General features: G+C 36.5%; 1 protein-coding gene across 1 annotated transcript in view; it reads left to right on the top strand.

Annotated features, from left to right (window-relative positions):
• LOC145662424 (alpha-L-fucosidase-like) overlaps positions 1-20,849 on the top strand; it is a 43,185-nt gene that overhangs the window by 19,299 nt on the left and 3,037 nt on the right. Inside the window, exons 4-8 of the mRNA XM_081727986.1 lie at positions 675-835; positions 9,492-9,693; positions 11,874-12,014; positions 17,346-17,508; positions 19,864-19,996. Coding sequence (XP_081584112.1) covers positions 675-835; positions 9,492-9,693; positions 11,874-12,014; positions 17,346-17,508; positions 19,864-19,996 — 800 coding nt within the window. The remainder of the gene's footprint in view (positions 1-674; positions 836-9,491; positions 9,694-11,873; positions 12,015-17,345; positions 17,509-19,863; positions 19,997-20,849) is intronic.

Here is a 20,849-nt window from a genome sequence, read left to right as displayed (position 1 = left end):
CTTTCTCTTGTACCGTCGCCATTTTCATGAACTTTGTTGTCACCAGTGTTGTCAACCCCATCATTGTGATAGTGTTGCCAACCTTATCTTTCTGAGGCGCGAGGTGGTTCAGTAGTAGACGCTCTACTACTGAGCGTTCACCTCTGGTCCTTGGGGTCCATGGTTCGAATCCAGCTCGCGCTGTGTGGACTTTGTGGTGAAAAAACACCGTGCTCGTGCGTTTTCTCGGGGTTTTCCCCTTTCCTCTTACTTTCTTCAATCCACCATTTCATTCATTCCTCATCATCGCCATCTCCTTTAGTCTAACCGTCATAAGCGTGGGAAGTAAAATCTGAACATTTCATTTCACTTCTCATCTTTGTGATAGTGTTGCCAACCAAAAATTTACAGATCATCGCAGAATATAAAATGTATTTCACTGCAATATCATTTTTAAAAAGTTGTTTTATAGCAAAAACTTTATAACAGTCCTATATACCTATGTAATATAGTAAAAATTTCCTCACATTTCTTTCCCCGTTGACTTCCTGTAGGCATTTTCTCTTGTGAAGAATATTAGATAATTCAAGTTCTTTGAGTAATCGGTACTGAAAGGTTACAATAAATACTATCAGAAATATTATCGTAAGAAGGAATATGAAACTAATTTCATTCTGTGTATTTTTTATTTGCAGGAGATCTTGCAGATGCAATAAGAGCTAACACAGATCTGAAGTTTGGACTTTACCACTCCTTATTTGAATGGTTTAACCCTCTTTATCATTACGATAGGGACAACCAATTTACAACTCAATATTTTGTGAACGGGAAGACGATGCCTGAGTTATACGAACTGGTAAGTAACTAAATGAGACCGCTTTGCTTTTAATAGAATTAATAATCACAATAAATTTCTATGACATATACTGAGATATTGTGAGTGTAATATACAGCTGTAATGATGATAAGACTGTAATGAATCAAAATTTATATGATCTTTGAAATTGTATATAAAGCTATATCGTCGCATGAGAACCAGAGGAACGTAACTCCAAAAATGTTGTTTACATTTTGAAAGCCCCACTTGGTGTAAATGGAACGTAACGCCATCTGTTCTCCTTGTCGATCGTCTATTGTAATATAGCTGAATTACCACATTATTAAAAACACATATTTCTAAGAAAATAATAGTTTTGTGCTCTCGCCTGTAAACCTATGAAAATAGAGTTACGTTCCTCTGGTTCTTATGCGACGATATGAACTGACATAAAATTGCGAGTACTTTCGCTTGACGTGGAAAGTGAAATTCGGCCTGTTCATAGTCTTTGAAGCGAAATCAACAAGAAAATTGTCGAAAGTATTTTTTAAAAACATTTTCAGTAGGTAAAAAGGAAAACGAAACAATTCTCCATGTGATTTAAATGGGCATTTTTCTGGACATAAAATCTCATGTCTTTGGAAATTGGGATAAAAGCATTCAATTTGCTATAGTTTTTGATAGCATTATCCAAGTAAACCAACAAAAGTTAAAATTCCAACTGTAGTCAACAGGACAGACTGACGATTCATTTAAAACTTGTACATAGGACAACGAGTGAAGTTGCGCTTTAATGAAGGAGAAACCAATAGTGTAGAGAAGTTAGACAAGGATGTAGTTTGTCACTCCAATTATTCAACATTTACAGTAAATGTTTATGGAGGGCAGATCATTAACAAGATCATATATGCAGATGATACGGTTATAATAGCTAAAACTTAAGGAGGACTACAGGAGATGATTAACAAAATAGTTGACACTGGAAAACTACATGGAATGGAAATTAACATTGAAAAATCGAAAGTCATGAGAATATCCCGTAGAAACACGCCTTTACGAATCAGAGTAGAACAAAGAGAACTTGAAGAGGTCGGTAATTTCAAGTATCTGCAGGGGTGTAGCCAGCAGGTTAATGTAGGGGGGGCCCGTCGTTTTTGAAGGGGGGCCAAGCCAAACAAAATGTGTTGCAGCTAGTGTTTTTGAGGCCTGAAAAAAGCCGGAAAATTTTGGTTTTCTCTCGGAAAACTAAAAGCACTGCTTTTTAAGATTGTTATTATTATTATTATTATTATTATTATTATTATTATTATTATTATTATTATTATTATTATTATTATTATTATTATTATAATTATTATACTTTTTCTCCATGAATTATATTCCAGATGGTTTTTATTATATTCAATTCAGAACTACTGTCCCGGACCAAATGTTATACCTTTGTGCGTAACTATTTCAGTTTAAGCCTTTGTACACAGAACCTATCTACATAAAATTGATTTTCTTTGAAATTGCACTTAATTTCTTAAAGATTTCCTAACAAAAATATTTATTTATTATTCATGACTAAACAAACATTTATTTTATTAACAGCTATATCTTACTTCCTGTTTTACACCAAGTAGCATTTTTAAAAAATCGAATGAAATCCAGACTGAAAAATTGAATAAAAACTTTGTTTTTCACCAAATTTTCCATATGATAAAAAATGTTTTATAAAACATGAGATAGAGCATATAAAAATATAATGTACTATACTTACAAATTAATTGAGTACCAATGTTTTATGGTAGTATTTATAGTACCTTATTAAAACGTTTGTCATCAAACTGTCAAATATAAATCGCAGTAAATTGTGTAATCTGCTGTCACAAAAAAAGGTATACCATGCTACTTTCCGATCGGTATAAGGAAGAGATACCATCAGAGGCGTAGCGAGCATTACAAGATTGGGAAGGGGGGGAACTTGACATTGCCAAGTCTTGATTTTAAAAATTGCCAAGTCTTATTAAAAAATGAAAAGTGTTTTGAAAATCTTAGTCTTACTTGTACCAACCCTGTGGAAATCTATTACAGCAACCTTATTTTCATATTCGTCCCATTCCATGCCTCGTCTGAGATACGAATACGAACAACCCTTGTTCCACTTTGGAGTGCAATTTTACACCTCAACTCAGGATCATTATTACCATGCACGATGCACAACTGCTAATTTGACAACTTATGTCTAGGTTAGATAATCCGCGTCACCCAATCCTCACGAGAACCTCTAAAGCTATGATCTGTTGTAGAAATGCATTTAAAAACGTAGAATAAGGTAGGCTATTACTGCTTGTGATATAGGGACATATAATTTACATAAACATTCAATTGAGGGGTTCAGTGAGAGACCAGGCTAACCTGCACACAAGTACCTCCTTAGCTCATCTACTTCATATTTTAAGGACGTTTGCTAAAACGCCGGATCTTGTTGGTTAGGGTGCGGAAAAATGCTCTGGCAGAGAAGTTGGAGAAAGCCTGAGAGAATGTCTTTGTAGAATGATTTTCTACCAAAATGAATAATGTATGTAGTTAGAGAAGATGAAAATGCACTATAATTCATATTATAATATGAGATTTATTATCGAATTGAAATAGTGAAATTTATTTGTGAAAAACAGGGTGCGAAATCCTTGAGGAACAGGGGATTTCCCCCCACTAAATATTTTTGGACAAAATTTCCTCACTAAATCCTTGCTGGGGGGATAATACACTGAAATAATGTCAGAAGTTTCCAAAGTAATTCATATGTAATCAACGTGTATTTCATATTTAATTATTAGATGAACTAGTGATCAGCGGTATACTAGTAATTCCTAACTTTGTATAATTTACTACTTCTGTATGCCCAAATACGTGAACTTTCTATATCGAAACTTTGAAGCATAAAAGTGCGCAAAGTTTTTTAACTTCAGTCCTCGTCTCCTCCCACTTCGATTTCATGATTTCGCACTCTCATGAAATATATTAAATACCGGCAGAAAAAATACTAATATATAACCTCCCTTTTAGGCGCCCCTCCAACCACGCGCCCGGGGCACGTGCCTCGCTTCCTCCCCCATAGTTGCGGCCCTGTGAGCTACATAAGTAACATACAGCTGTATATGTAATGCTTTGACTTAAGAAAGAAAGAATTGCAATTTTTGTTTTACTTTCGAAAGAAGCAATTACAGGATTAAAAATAAGTAGGAAAGGCAACATATTTGTATGAAAATGAACTGAAACACACACCGGTCAATTTTTAAAAAAATTTTTTTTTTACCCAGCAGACGTTTTGAACCCCAAAATGTGGCTTTTGAAATCTTGCACTTAGGTTCACAGCGGAAGCGACGAAATGACTTGACTCCAGTGCCGTGCCGTGGTAAGTCAGCGCCCGGGGAGAGAGTATACGACGGTGCCCCCGTACATATGGGTGAGATGGAGAGACCAGCCGCGAAGCGCCACCATGCTTGGCGCGAAGCGGTGGAAAATTTTCAAAATTAAACCCTGTTTTCTCTTGATTTTGAGCACTTTTAATTACTTTTTTCCCTGCATTTTATACATGTGTACGCACATGCATTTTTCTCCCAAAGTTTGTGCCTCTTTACATCTGCACCCGGGGCGGTCGCCCCATCCCAAGGCACGGCACTGCTTGACATCCATTGTAGCTTTTCTCCCTAACGAACAACGCCCCCAGAAATCTACTGTGATACCATTCCCAAAACACATTTTGTTCAGTTCTCTCTACTCGAAAAGCCCTGTAAATAGAGTCTTACTGCAAAACAACTGAAATAATCTATTGTTTTCCTCCGTATTAATATGATCACTTTTTGTTCAAAGGGAAAGGTCTATTCACACACAAAGCAGACACGGTTACACAATATATTCACTCTGGTATCAAAATCTAGTTTCCTTTGATATTTTACTATTGGGAAAAAACGCTTAAATTTGTCAAATTTACATACTATACATGGTAAAAAGTTTATACTAACTAGTCACTGACTTGTTCTTATTTTATTAATAACGCTTCTTCTGTCTGTCTTTGTTTCAATTTTGCACGCCACGTCTATTTAGCTTTTGTCAGTGATACAATTTCCCGATTTTTCATTAAAGATTCTTCAAAATGTTTAGGAATATCAAATGAACAAAAGTGAAGTGTGATCACATGCAGAGTCCGATTTAGGTTTAGTGGGGCCCTAAGCTGTTGAAGGTAATGGGGCCCTTTACGTGTCCAGGTGAAAGTAGGCACCCTATATACAGAAATGGATATACTAATGATATTTTAGGAAGCAGCCTAGCAGAAGGGGCACCATTATGGGGCGTTTACACTTGGTCGATTTAGTCGCACGACTAAATCGACTCGATGCATTTGCCACTAAATCGAAGCAACTAGGCCGAATCAGATCGATGGATGTGTTCCATTACTTCAACCACAGAAAATAGAACGTCTTTCAATTCAGTTGCCAGTCGATTAGCCACCTTCGATCAACAAGCGATTAAGTTGAAGTCCCGTTTACACGGTCGATTAAGTTGAAAGTGACGTCACTTCAACTGAATCGAACGCAAATCGACTAAGTGTAAACGCCCCATTACTTACATCATATTAGCCTACACAACAGTAAGTACTGTTGCTACGTCCTACGTATATGTAAATTTTATTTTATTGATTGATTTTTTTATACATTGGAAATGGATATCCAGTTTTCTTCAGGTTTCCGGGGCCCACAAGACAGTGGGGCCCTAAGCTATAGCTTGTAAGTAAATTCGGCACTGATCTGCAACAAGTAAAGAAGCTTTCAACGATTATATCAATTTATTTTAAGATAGGAAACTACACAAAATTTATGCCAAGTCTATAAAAGAACTGAAATGATTTGCACCACGAACAAAGCGGCATTCTTCAAATTGCCAACTAGGTATTTTAATTTGCCAACTTGTTAAGAAATTGAGAACTTTTGGGGCGGAGCTCCACCATTACCCCCTTAACGACGCCCCTGGATACCACACTATTTTTCGATCGGTATGGTACAATTGTATTTTCCATACTATTTTACCGAAAATTATTAATTATATGTAAACTTTGTTATTTTTAAATGACTGAAGCGAGGTAATCTTACGATTATGTTTTATAAGCTGGTCATTTGGGGGGGCCAAGAACTCATTTGGGGGGCCGGGCCCCGATGGCCCCCCCCGTGGCTACACCCCTGAGTATCTGAGAAGTATTTTGAAGTCAGGTCAAGAGCAGCTATAGCCAAAGAAGCATTCAACAAGAAAAGATCACTCTTAACTAGCAGGCTCAATATTGGACTTAGGAAGAAGTTGGTCAAGTGTTTTTGGAACATTGGACTGTATGGTCAGAGACTTGGACTTTAGAGAAGAAATATGTAGAGAGCTTCGAAATGTAGTGTTGGAGGAAGATGGAGAAGATAAAATGGACAGAGAGAGCTACAAATGAAGATGTTTTAAAACGGATAGGAAGAGAATACTTCTAGCCAGCATCCTTCCTAGGAAGGCCAATTGGATTGGACACTTCTTGCGAAGGAATTGTCTTCTTCATACCACCATAGAAGGAAATATGGAAGAAAAGCGAGGAATAGAAGAAGAAGAACACAACTGACAGATGATCTAAGAAACGGAAGAAAATTTTGTGAGTTAAAAGAGGAAGCTGAGGATCAAAAAACAATGCAAGAAACATTTTCAGGCATAAATCTAAAATTAAAAAAAAAACTTTAGTCCCAGGATCAGCCGAAAGGCAGAATACTTAATAATAATAATAATAATAATAATAATAATAATAATAATAATAATAATAATAATAATAATAATAATAATAATAATAATAATAAGTGGGGTTTTATGAGAAACTGAAAAATCTTCCCTATGTTACTTAAATAGGACATCAAAAACCCTGAATTATTAGGCCCTTCCGCTAGGGCTACAATGATGACATTTTCCATGTTTGTAGTTTCTCGGAACTAATCCACGGAATATTTTTCAAAGGTTATTTTCAGTTTCTAGGGGTTTTTGAGGGAGAAGAAAAAGTTTTCCATGTTATTTAATTGCAGTTAATTTTCAATGAAATACTTAAAGATTCAGGTACTTATAATTGGAATAGAAACTCAAACTTGCATGCTCGTAGTGTTTGAAAGTAACAAACAAGAAAATCGTCAATTTAATACAGGGGTGCCCACAAGGGGGGACTATGACGCAAACTGCGTTTTGAAATATTTGGGGGGGTTAAAAATCTATATAAATATGTTTGAGGGGGTGTAAAAATTAATCGAAAAGTTATTTTCATGGAAGAACACCTACGGATATACAATTGAGGGCGGTGCGTCATGGACATGAGGGGTATATATATATGTTTTATGTTGATATTTTTAAAATTCAACTCATGTGGTTTAAATGGGACTACTTTTAGATCCAAAAATGTTTAGGTAGTACGAGCAGTTTCAAGATCTGGAAATTTTGTGAGGTTTTAGGGTTTGCGGGATAACGTACAGGAAAAACCCGAAATATTATGTATTTGGTACATAAGGTGAGATTAAGAACAGTCTAACAAAGACAGAATACAAAGATCAGTCTAACAGTGTTTTCCTTATAAGTGACCAAAGTGAAGGAAATTATGTTTTGCACGGTGCCCCTTATACTCAAAACAGCCTCGAGAGCATCTGCAGGGTTTTAGGTGTCTTATAGGAAAACCTCCTCAGCCTAAAGCAGCTTCGCGAGGTTTGGTTGTAGTTAGGATTCCCTAGTTCAAAGCGACCTCGGGCTTAGGTAAAGGTGAACTCCTTAGTCCAAAGCGACCTCGGAAGCAGGTGTTGGTTATTTGATCAGCAGTCAAACTGACAGCTTGTTCCTCCTCAGGCTGCGCTTTTATAGATCGTCTACTAGTGGCTCGTTTCTCCTAGGGCTGTTCCGATAATCGAGTAATCGATAACAATTCGATAAAATTTCAAAACCGTTTCATCGATAAAGAATTTTAATTTTATCGAATTATCGAACTTACGAGACTCCCGAAATGTTTGAGACTCTCGAAATGTTCGAGACTCTTGAAATGATCGAGACTCCTGAAATGTTCGAGACTCCCGAAATGTTCGAGACTCTCGAAATGATCGAGACTCCCGAAATGTTCGGGACTCTCGAAGTGTTCGAGGCACTCGAAATGTAAGAAACATTAGACAACTTCAAGACACTCGAACCGCTCGAGAATCTCGAGTTGTTTGAAAGCAGCAAATACAGAAATATATCAATATGATCGCATTTGTCGAGTCGCTTGAATATTTAGAAAAGTTCGGGATTACCGGAGTGTTCGAAAGAAACAATGTATTCGAGGTTATCATAGTTGTATATAATATGTATTACATATATGCAGAGTGTTCATTTTAAAACTTCTCTCCTTAGCAATGTAGTGAAGGAAAAGTTTTTTTCCCACAGATCTATACAAGGTTTAAGCAGTCTGTCAGAAGAGAGAAAGAGGAAGAGAAAACGTGCATCGCCCGAATGGACTTGGAATCCAAGACAACATTAGTCTACTAATAGTCACTTTGCCGATTGCGCCAATAACGGGGCAGGCAGAAAAATAATTTTACATACGATTTCGACAAATACAACTTTGCAATAACTTATCAGATGAAAAAAGTTGTTTGACTAGTTTGGCTGCAAGAAGAAATCATTGGAGAGGTGAAGGAACCGAACTGTTCATCAATACTTTCGATAATACCCGAAACTTCGATAATACTCGAAATGTCGATAATACCCGAAAATTCGATAATGCTCGAAATGCGCTGAAGGTGGGGATCCTTACACCCCCCACACTGAAAACAAAACCTTACAAGATTATTTTTGAAAATAACACTATAGATGCACAAGGATGCGGCGATAAAAGAAACACTGATACACACAAAAGTAAGGCGCACACTCGTATACTTGTATAATCGTATGGGTATATCTAATCTTGTTGACACAATATTTAATTAATTAACTAACTAACTCTATGGCCTATGGAACCCGAAGGTTCAATGCCGCGTTCACAAACCTATAAATTATGTAGTTCCTCGTTATGAAGTTTCCGCCATTCCCCATTCCCGTTTCTCTTGGGTCCCAATATTCGTCTCAGGATCTTGTTCTCAAATACTTTCAATCTATGTTTTTCCTTCCAACTAAACAACCATGTTTCACAGCCATACAGAACAACAGGTATGAAAATCGTTTTATATATTTTAAACTTGAAATTCCTCGACAGAACTCGCGATGACAAGAGATTTTGAACTGAATAATCACACAAATTCCTTGTTTTTAGTCGATATTTAACTTCTTCGTGAATATGGTTTTCTGTTCGCAAATTTTGATTGTATCAAAATGATACATAGTATGTGAATATTGGTACTTGGAAGGGTATTTGCTTTTATTTGTAACTATTTTTTTTAAAATGTTTGACCTAATATGGAAAAAATGGGTTGTGTTAGTTCACCAAAGTGGCCAAACTAGGAGTTCGAATTAAGAGCGAGACTTCGAGTTCAGACGAATTTTATACGAATAGTCAAGAAGGAAGAGTAAAATATTGCGCACAGTAACATATGGGGTGAATTTACTACTTTCCTTTCCTATATTTGTAATTAAAAATATTTCTGAGTTAGTGCACCATGCTTGCTTCCATTAAACCTTTCTTTCTCAGATTAATATATATCAACCGGAAATTTTGTGGTCTGATGGTGATGCCGATGGTGATGCAAATTATTGGCAGTCAAGGGAATTTCTAGCGTGGTTGTATAACGAAAGTCCTGTGAAAGACACGGTGGTGACCAACGACAGATGGTGCCTGGGCTGTAGTTGTGAACATGGAGACTTTTACACATGCGCAGATCGATACAATCCAGGTATTAATACATTTTCACTACATTGTAATAAATGACTATATTTTCGTTCAACAATACGAACATAATCGCAATTTTTAACTCTATTTTATTCTCTACTATTTTTTCATGACGTAACATTTTTTCTGTGCTCTTTGAAGTTTAACGTTGATATTTGAATAAACAATTAATTTTTAACTCTTTCAAAAGTACCGACACTCATGCTTCCAGGACAAGGATATTTTTTTTCATAGTATGTATAGTCAGATGTTAAGTTAGATTTTAGATTGTATGTATTCTACATAAGATAGGTATTAAGACCTAAAGAAGAAAGGAATTTGTGTCTGAGTGCATGACGTAGCAAAAGTTCAAGTACTTGTGACTGAATATAGAAACTTATGACATTAATGATGACAGTATTGTATTCTTACCTTAAAAAAGCTAAGAATATACTTTTATAAAACTACGGTAGCTATATAAGAAAGATTAATAGGTCTAACATGTGAGAAAATATCTAAAAGGTTCGAGACTAGTTCTGTAACTCGCCAGACTAGTTCTGTAAAACAGGGCAGTGCAAGCCTGCACGCACAGACACAGGGAGCACCATGACTAACGTTCATAAGCCAGTGATAGTGCGCTATGAGACATCGTCTGTATAGATCTACATTGGCAACTGGTGCTATTCTGACTACATGCGTTACCATGTCAGCGATTTAATCATGAACAGCAAGCTAGAACAAGGTGCAAACGGAAATTCTGGGTGAAACTAGACACATCTGATACAGAGACATATAACATGATTTGGAAAGTCTGCAGTGATGCTGCAATGAGTCGTTCGAGGTGTTTTAAGTAGTACGCGTGCTTGAAGATCTTAAGAGCTTCTCTGGAAGATGATGAGAGATTAGGATGAACTTCAACGAGCACAAGACCCGAAAATGTTGCAACCATTCGGTAACTTCTGCATTAGGATAGCCGGAGAACAATCCACAACATTACTGCCATTGTCGAAGTGTCATACAGAGCAGTAGAGGAAATCCTCATGTGTGATTTGAACATGCGATGTGTTACTGCCAAGTTCAACCCCCGGCTGCTGCTGACTCAGGAGCAGAAGTAACATGACATCGAAGTCTGACAAGAACTCCGCCAGCGTACTGTGGAAGACTCGTCCTTTATGTCGAGGATCTTTACCTGTGTGAAAACTTGGGTGAACGTGTACGACCCTGTGACAAAGCAGCAGTCTTCACAGTGGAAGAGCCCATCATCTCCACGACTGACAAAGGCAAGGTAGGTCCGCAGCTCAAGTACATGCTCATCGTCTTTTTTGACATTTCCAGTATTGTGCATCACGAATTCGTCCTCACAGACCAGACTGTCAATAGTGAGTTCTACTGCCAGGTTTTAAGGCAACTGAGCGATATTGCCATCTTCCAGTCTATGATATTGAAATTCTCATCCCAAAGCTAGCGTCAATTTCTTTTTATTGACTTTGTTGCCGAAGAAGTTCTCTTTTGCTGTCTACCATAAACGGTGTTTTTCTGTAACACAATATCGCGTGATGACTTTCTTGCCGTCCAGGATCAGGTTGTAATTAATCAATACTACTTATTTTCTCTATTACATATCGTGTTATTAACATGCTCGTATAAAAAAAATAAGGATTCTGACTAATCAAAATATTCTAGGTGATCGTAAAATGGATTTTCCCCCTTTTGTTGCTAGTAAGGACACAACATGATTGTTTCACTCATGTATGTGTTCGAAACTGTTCTAATCTGATGGTAGTGTAGTTGCTTATTAGACTCAGTGCTTGTAAATAGTATATCTTTGATATATTAAGAATGTTCATTAAATAAATTACATGGAAAGAGACAGATAGACTGCATGGATGCCAAGTGGCCTAATTCCAAATAATGAACAATGAACTAATGCTTTCACTCACTTTAATAGATGGGTACCTTGTTTAGAAGATTTTTGTAAACAGTAAATTATGAAAACATAATTTGCATAGTTGTTGTTTTGGTTGCAAACGAAACAGAAACATGAATTGTTCATGATATTTTGAACTTCAAAGTTTAGTCCTGGATAGTGTCAGTTTTGGAGTTAAGCCATCAGCCATCAAAGATGTACAAATTAACCCACTCATAAATATTCACTCTTGTCTTAGCATTAATATATCGTAACATTATGAATTTATATTCTTGTAGGTGTTCTCCAGCCTCATAAGTGGGAAAACTGCATGACTGTTGACTCTAAGTCGTGGGGTTTTCGACGTGAAGCAACACTTAGTGATTATTTGACCATAGAAGATCTAATATCCAACCTTGCTTCAACCGTTAGCTGTGGAGGTAAATTGTAGCTTTGTAAATGTATCTTGAGGATATTTTGAATTTTGTATCATAATTAAACAGCATATTAAATCAAATTAAGATTTATATTGAATTTGGTACTTGGAATATGCCGCACAGGAAGAATCAGTGGCAAACTTGTAGAATGAACATATAATTTCTTATTTAAGACATCAGTAACGTTACCAAGGGAACATGCTATGGCAGTAAATGTTCAAATTGACGCGCGTTATGAGCCTTACATGCATAAATATGGGCAAAACTATGTTTTGCACATTCTATGATGTTTATGGATTTAGCAAAGCAGCACATAATTGCAAAATCGCAGTGAACCAGTAGAAAGAAAAATTTCAAATTTTATTAGGTTAGCCAGAATGGCGCTTTTGTATAGACATGATGCCAGGAATAGAAGAAGAGAAAGGAAACTATGAATTAGATCTCCTGATGTGTTTGACGCAAGGATTTTATAAAATAGAGGATCTGCCTATATGTATCTTCATCCTATTAAATTAATGAAGCCAAAAAACAATCGAGCATCGGCAAGTCTGATTGACTACTCTCGTTTTCGCCATCGTCTGGTTGGCTACTTTCGTTTCCGCCGTGATTGTTGCTCAAAACATTGCGATCTTGGTTTGGGTACAAAACCTCGCGGCGACAACCTCGCGGACCAAAATCTCGCCTGGCCAAAACCTCGCCGCCCAAAACCTCGCGGGACAAAATCTCGCCTGGCCAAAACCTCGCCACCCAAAATCTCGCCGAGCCAAAACCTCGCGCCCCAAAATATCACCATACCCAAAATCTCGCCTGACCAAAATGTAAATGTTCCAACAGATGATAAGGATGACGGTATAAAAGACGCTGTTTCAGAAGTATCACGGGTATTTGACCAAGTCCCGCGATGTGAAGGTGAAGGTAGGGCGACAGGATGTTTTTAAACTGGTTATAGGGAAAGAAAGTCTGCATAAGGAAAGTAATGACAACTAACGGGGTTAGTTTCATGAACTTTGGAACATCCAAAAACTTAAAATTTTAACAAAAATTTAATAATATTTATGAAAGTATGAAATAATATATCAGTTTTTACGACGTCCCTTGATTATGTCCTGTAGGTTAAAGGAGACGTAGATGACCAGGATGAAGGAAATGATCGAATAAAGAAAGTGGGAGGAAACGGGAATAACCCGGAAAGGCCCACGCACACGACGTTTTGTATATTATTATTATTATTATTATTATTTGTAATGTGGAATTGCATATTAAGAAATTCATTGGGTAAATTTTAAAGAAAAGTTTCATTCGCGACGAGGTTTTGGGCACGTGATGTTTTGGGTGGTGAGGTCTTGGCCCGGCGAGATTTTGGGCGGCGAGGTTTTGTCCCGCGAGGTTTCGGGCGGCGATGTTTCGGCCGCGAGATTTTGTCCGTATCCCGCGATCTTATTGGGCGGAGTAGGCAGAGTACGGGTGGTGAAACTGTGGCGTATAGCTTCAATATTTTGTTGTAAAAACAGATCCTCTATTTTATAAGATCCTTGGTTTGACATAATGTTTTAAGGTGGTTTTAAGATTTATAAAAGATCAAAATAATATGGCACTGCGTCAATACATATAGAAACAACTCCGTTTAAAAATGAATGTTTACTTGGAAACATTTTACATTTTGATTCATTTATTTTTGAAGTTATTTTAGATGTACTTTTATATCATGACTTTCAGTGTCAGAATATTAGTGTTCTAACAACTATTTGCTGATGGAAAATTTAATATACAAACAGGCGAATTCAGCTTCGGTTGTGGCATTTTATGATGCAGTAAATCTGCAACTTTTGTAAGTAATTCAATACATTAAAACAAATGTTACTTCATTACAATTTCTAGTGATGTGGTCAGTAAAGCCATAGTGCGGAGACCATAGTTAGTATTAACCATTCCCTTTTGCGAATAAATTTGTAAGTTTGGATTTAGGTTAAACATGACAGCAGGATGATCTAGTAAATTCTACATCAACTTTAATACATATTTCGGGTTAAGGTACAAAGTTGGTCGTCCGTTTCTAGAAAAAAAATGAAAATATACCGGGAATAAATGGATAATTTGCTCATTTGTATGCTTGATAATATGTAACAAGAGCGGAAGTTGTGTTTATTTTTTAAAATTGTTTTTCGTTGATAAACATGGAACTATTTGGCAAGCGGAGTGAACTACTTCGCGTAAGGTTATCGCATAGTTGGACTTGGGAAAAGTAACGAGCACCTGTATTCTGAAGATGGCTGCAGGTGTACAGACATTCAAGTCAGTATTCTTACGCAGAGACGAGAAATTACACTTTACTAATTTCAACAAAATGAGTCCAAACTTCCCTAACCCTAAGTTAACCCGGTCATACCCTACTCTACTTATCCCTATCATATTCTACTTTAGTCTGCCCTGTTCTATTATTGACATGATCACCCATGAATGGTCTAATGTAAGGTATAATTAAAATTTTAAAGTAATTAAGCAAATATACAATGAGCTGTCATTAGAGATTTAAAAGAGTGCGTTAAATAATGAGATTAATGCTAATTTTATGTCTGTATGTAATTGCCTAAGTTATTGTGAAATTTAATATATACGACTCTACATATTGGCTGCGAAAGTTTCTGTAATTGCTTTGGCACTGTTATGCCGTAAATAACTTTTAGTACCTTAACGCAATCAGGAGTGCGTGTTATACGTAGTATATTTAAGATAATTGTACACGAAAGTCTAGATGTGTGATACTTGGTGATCGTTAAAATCATTCAGTTGGTACCCTATGACAAATCTAACGACCAGAAAGGAACTCGTCAAGCGATTCACGCAGAGACGGCAAAATGATGCGAAGCCTGTCTGATTGGTTGTAAATAATTTGGTGAGTTACTCATGACTAGAGTTATGATACAGATATAACTCGCCCCGAAGTAGGCTTCTTTAGCGTTCGGCATCATTGACATTCCCGTCAACAGAACCCTATTGGAGAAGCTCGCGCCCGTATGTATATCTTGCACCACACTGTTATGATAGAATCAATTTACGAGTGACAATCTTCTGTCAAATAGATATTCTTTTGTGTCCAGTACACCATGTTATGCGACTTCATATGCTCATTCAGATGGAAACACACTTCGTCGCTAAACATTGTTTGTTAGTTTGATTGCATTGTTGATAGCCTAGTTGCAAAATTCATCTCAGCAATTCGTATAATCAGCAGGGGTAAAAGTAAGAGGGAACGCGGGAGAACGCCGTCCCGCCACTTCTAGAAAATATTAGTGGCGTCCCCCACTTTCTAAAAAATTACATGGGCAAAGGTAGTCACGGGGGACGGCGTAACGTTATGCGTCCTCCTACCTTTTCAGATCCACTTGCACCCCTGATCATCAGCGTGTTCCCGCAGAGAGTAAATTTTGTACGATTGAACTTGATAACGTTGTAGCAAATATTACACTTAACATTTGGAAATCCAAGTTCTTAGTACAACCTTTTGCTCAAAACTTGTGGAACTTGCAACTACCTATATAGAACTCTCACTATCAACCAATGTTTGTAGGCTTCTTTTGTAGTATCTGTCGGCAAAAGTATTGGATGACTTATACAGTTGGAAAATTCACGAAACTATTCGGACCAGGTCGTGCTTTCTCTGGATGCGCAAGGTAATATCCCTCCCATGTTTCCTGCTGGGATATACCTGAAGAGTACAGGATCACAAGCTCAACATTCTTTTGGATTGTGTGTATATCGTCTATAACCTGTATGAAACAGGTCATTCACGTTTGCCTGCAACATCAGCAGCAGCAAAGACAATAAGTTTCAATATGTTTACCACTGCATTGTAATCGCGCCTTGCCGTTGTTAGAATTTTATAAATCTAAGCATAACTCTCTCTCTGTTATGTAATTCATTTGCATTTGTCCCAGCTTTACTACGGCAAATCACAATTCCATCTGCACTTATAATTTATCACAAACCGAACCTGGGCAAAAGACGGTTGGTAAAACATAAGTACCGTAAAAATAGAAATATGTGTAAATGATTAATTTCAGCACAAATATCAACGGATAAAAATTATTCAAGGATATAAATCACAAAACCTAATTAAACTGTGCGAAAAATATAATGTTGCTGAATACGATTTACACAAATTGAAAGAACATCACGAGACTACAAATAAAGCAACAAGTAGAAAAATATCTTTTATGATTGTATTAACCTCTTATTTCATTTATATTTGCTTTCTTTCAGTGAAGAGGTGGCTAGGTGTCTTAATAACAAATTAAGGTTTTAGTTACTTACAGTTAATCTTCGACCGGTCAGCTGATACCATTCGGGTCCTGGCGTCGAATCCACTGTACAAAAAGAATCCACAGAAAAGTTCCTGCACTGAAGCCGGAATAAGATTGGAGCTGCGTCGATTAATTTCAAAGGTCCAATTTAGTTTCCCACTGGGAGGGGTAAGCGATCATTCAAGCTGCCGCAATTATTTCCTGCTGCTCAATGGTTTGAATCCAAAGTTCATTACACAAAACTGAGACCACAAACGAATGTTAAAGTACTAACACGTATATACGAATCACTTCACGTGAGATTTCTACACACTTTTGGAATAATTATTTTATACGGATGCGTAAAATATCACTGACGATAAACTATAAAATTGACTCTCACACATGCAAACGAGGATTCAGCGTGCGAAGCTCAACCCCTACAAGGGGAGCGCTTACGTGTTATCTTTGGAACAATGCAACCCACTCGTCTCGGTGGGTGCTCTTCGAAGTAAGAAACAGGAGCGCGTGCGAAACACTGAGCGTTCTATTTAGCAAACCAAAGCTTGTATATGGTCAACCGGGAAAATCCCGATTTTCACTCCTGGCGTCGGGACCAGAATTATCGTCCAATTAGCTTTTGGTTTTAAGAGTGCGTAGGTGGAAAGTGATTGTCCCGAAAACTAGACACAAAGGAACGTTCACCAAGCATGTTACTATCACGTGATCAGTCCCTATTGCTCGACCATATATGGCCGTAAAAATCGAAGTGAGGCCTACCAACACAAACGCACAAAATACCAAACTGATGAAGAAAGCTTCGAGATTGTTCCTTTTATATATGAGGGTTGGTTAATAAAGTTTGAAATTAAGTCTGTATTTTCCAATGTCTTTTTAAATTCGAAAAAATGAGCTTCGGGTCGGTGATAGCATTATGTTTACCTTTGCAGAAAATATTCCAACTTATATGTTGGACAAATAATATGTTTAATATTATCTTATTAAAATATTAAAAGAAAGCATTGTGCCAATCTGATATATCTTTTCATTGCAGGTAATCTTTTATTGAATGTTGGTCCGACGAAATATGGAAAGATTGCACCGATATATGAAGAAAGACTACGTCAAATGGGGAAATGGCTTCAAATCAATGGAGAAGCTATTTATGGTTCTAGACCATGGATTTACCAAAATGATACTGTGTCAACGGGTGTATGGTAACATTTACTTGTTCATTTGCTGAAGTAATCTATATAGGCATCGATCAGTCAGTCAGTCAGGACTTACTTTTTTATACATATACAGGGTGGGTACACAGTCGCCTTCCCTAATTTATGAAGAAATGTAATAAAAGCAACTAGGTGACTAGATAATCTCTATTGTACTTACAAATGCTGTTCAAACTGTCTTCCTCCATGCTCAGTGCACAAGGTATATCTCTTCAGCATTGATTTGCAAATGACACAACCGAGGATTGGCATCCAATCTTTTGAATGATTGTTCGGTTAGCTGTTTTAAGTTATTTAAATCCTGCGGTTGCCCGGAAATACCTCGGCTACCACTAAAATGAGGCGGTGCTCCATCGTGTTGCCACTTGAGCTGAATATTTTCGTAATGAGGATTAAATTCTGGAATGATAACTTTATGCAACATTCGAAGGTGTCACTGGTAACAGTTCTTTTTTAAAATGGTTCTATGACACCACTCCAACTACTACCACAAACAGTGACACCAATGACGTTTCAACTCTGCTGTCACAGTTTCGTGTGGATTGGTATCACTCCAAGAAATACAATTGTATTTGTTTATGCGATCGGTTACCTTGAATGAGGCCTCATCTGTCCACAAAATTTGTTTGCAGAAGTCTTTGTCAGCTTCATTCCGTATGAAAAACCACTCACAGAACTTAACACATCGGTTCGGACCACATTCGTGCAACGCGCGCAGAAGCTTTGGTCGGCAAAATTCCCTCTTCAAATCCTTCAACATGTTCCTTAAAAAATTACATCCAATTCCCAGGTCACGTGCGCGCCTTATGGTAGAATTCTTCGGGCTTCTCTAAACAAGTTCAGTTTCCTTCACTTCATACAGTTTGTGGTCATCCACTTTGCCTTAGATCATACACAAAGCCTCAAATCGTTAGTTCAGGTTTCTCATGACCTGATGTGATGGTAGTTCCACATCTAGAAATCTTTCCTGAAGTCTACTGTCACCACATTTGTTTTGTTGTGTTTCCATTAAGTCTGTAGCACGGATACGTTGTTCCTTTGTTAATTAGCGATCCATCATTTTATTTCATTTTTAGTGTACTTTTCTCAACTTTCGTTAACAAACCAGTAAAACTTAGTTGCACGACTTTAAAAGCACTGTTTTTAAAAGCTTCTTTCTTGATTATTACTGTATTTACTTTTGTCTTTATTCAATATCTTGCAAACAGTTCTTTACTCTTAACTTCCTTAATTATAAATACTTAATTTGAATGGGGATCTTATGTATTTTTATTTTCAACAGAACATTTTACTTACAACAGTTCATTCAAAATTTTTGCAAAAAGATAGTTCAAAAGTGACACTTGTGGAAGGCAATAGTTCCTAACTTTCGGGTAAAGGCGTTCCAAATAAAGATCTTGAACCAACACTGAACCATTCTATTATCTGTGAATGAGTCAAGTCATTTTGTCACTTCTATTCTCAACGTAAATGCAAGGATCTAAAACTCAGATTTTCAGATCCAAATAATACATCTTCTAGGTACAGAAAGCATAGACTGAAGTATTGTAAGAGAATAATTTTTATAAGCATTAATATAGAAATGTCTCTCAATATAAAGACTTGCAGTATTATAATATAATTCCTTTAGGTTGTGTAAAACGAGTTATCGCCCAAATTGTGGTTAATTCATTGTTTTATAAAAGTCTACTAGTTTGTTATAGTATAACCAATTGAAAGAAAACTTGTGTTAAAACTACTATATCAAGAAAGTAACAATATGTTTTATTTTATTTTTTATGTAAATATGTTTTCTCCCTTACTCATGCTTGATCTATTTCCTCATTAAAGCTCCCTCTTTCAGAAACTTAAACAAAAATTGTAATTCTCTGTTTCATTAACATATTTACAAGTCAGTGCAAAACAACCATTGTAAGTTTCATATATGGATCAGGTCTTTGGAACCCACCGGAAGCACGTACTGGCGGAAATCCATCATTCTTGACTTGTCCATTGAAGTAATTCTCAATTGACGTTGCTTATGCATACATGCAATCTAAACGTTTGTAATAACTTAATAATTTTACAGTAAAACGATAAGCTATAAGGATAAAATTTTCAAAATGTTATATTGTCATGAGATTTACGTTTCTGCACAAAATTTCAGAACTCTATAGTTAATATGAAAGTACATATAATTTAAGTTGGAAGATTTGGCATTAATGAACACATAAACCCAAAATAACCACACGAAAGTATTGTAACACAAATACCAGACTTACATTCTGGTTGTGAATGTAATCGATACTGAATTATCTATATAAGAGGGTCTTATTGTTAATATTCCTTTTGTTGTCATTTAAGGTACACACAAAAGGACGATGCAATTTATGCTATTGTGCTGCAATGGCCTGCAAAACGGACTCAGATTCTTTATGCTCCAAGGGTTACCGAAACTACAAATATCACAATGTTAGGCTACGACCAAGATCTCGAGGTAAGATTCAATACTAGAATATATAAACGAAAATAATATGTTATTGCTAAATTGTACTCTGCGTAATAACAGTCCATATTTCTTTTAGAAGTATTACGACTGGGTTCCGCCCTTTCGTCCAGCAATTTTCTAGCCCGTCAAAGAAGAATATTTTCCTTCCAGGAAAACATTTCTCCCACTTCATATGCATCACTATGTAAACAAAGACCCTGGATATATACCTGCAAAAGTTTCTTCGTCTCACACAACAGCTTGATTCCAACCCTGATTACAAAGAACTTTGAGAGGATTACCTTTACATCAGAGCTTGATAACTTTTGTATCGCGAAATCCTGAGTGTCGCGTCGTGGTATCAACGGTGTCACAAGATTCGTTTGTTATGAATTCAGAATTTAAACGGATGACAAAATTCCGATAAAACACGCTCAGTATATTAAGTACGTAATTATATGTTGATTTCTACATTTTTTTTGAGTAGTCATTTAGTACATACAATGATCGTATTAGATATCTCTACTTTTAATGCTTTAAAAACTCGAATGTGAGACTGGATAATAAGGAATATCTAAAAATAGGTTTCATGTAGTAATGGAAGATGTATACCGGACTGTTTGATATCTAGAGACAAACAAATGAGTGAATGCAATGTAAAATAGGGTGTCACCACAAGGGAAAGCTTTGATAGCACTGATTTATATCTAGTGAGTGTTTAGTTTAGATTTGTGATTACATCAACCTTCAAGATGAATTATTCCCTGCTTCTTTAGATTTTACAATATGAGGTCTTACCCTACTAACTGGTTGAATTGGACGGGTGAAAGTTAGTCATTTTATATATATATATATAAAAAAA

This window comes from Thermobia domestica, chromosome 10, assembly GCF_964235325.1.
Source record: "Thermobia domestica chromosome 10, izTheDome1.hap1.1, whole genome shotgun sequence".
Taxonomy (NCBI): Eukaryota; Metazoa; Arthropoda; class Insecta; order Zygentoma; family Lepismatidae; genus Thermobia; species Thermobia domestica.
Note: the sequence above shows the minus strand (reverse complement) of the source record. Positions and strands in the feature narration are given on the sequence as shown.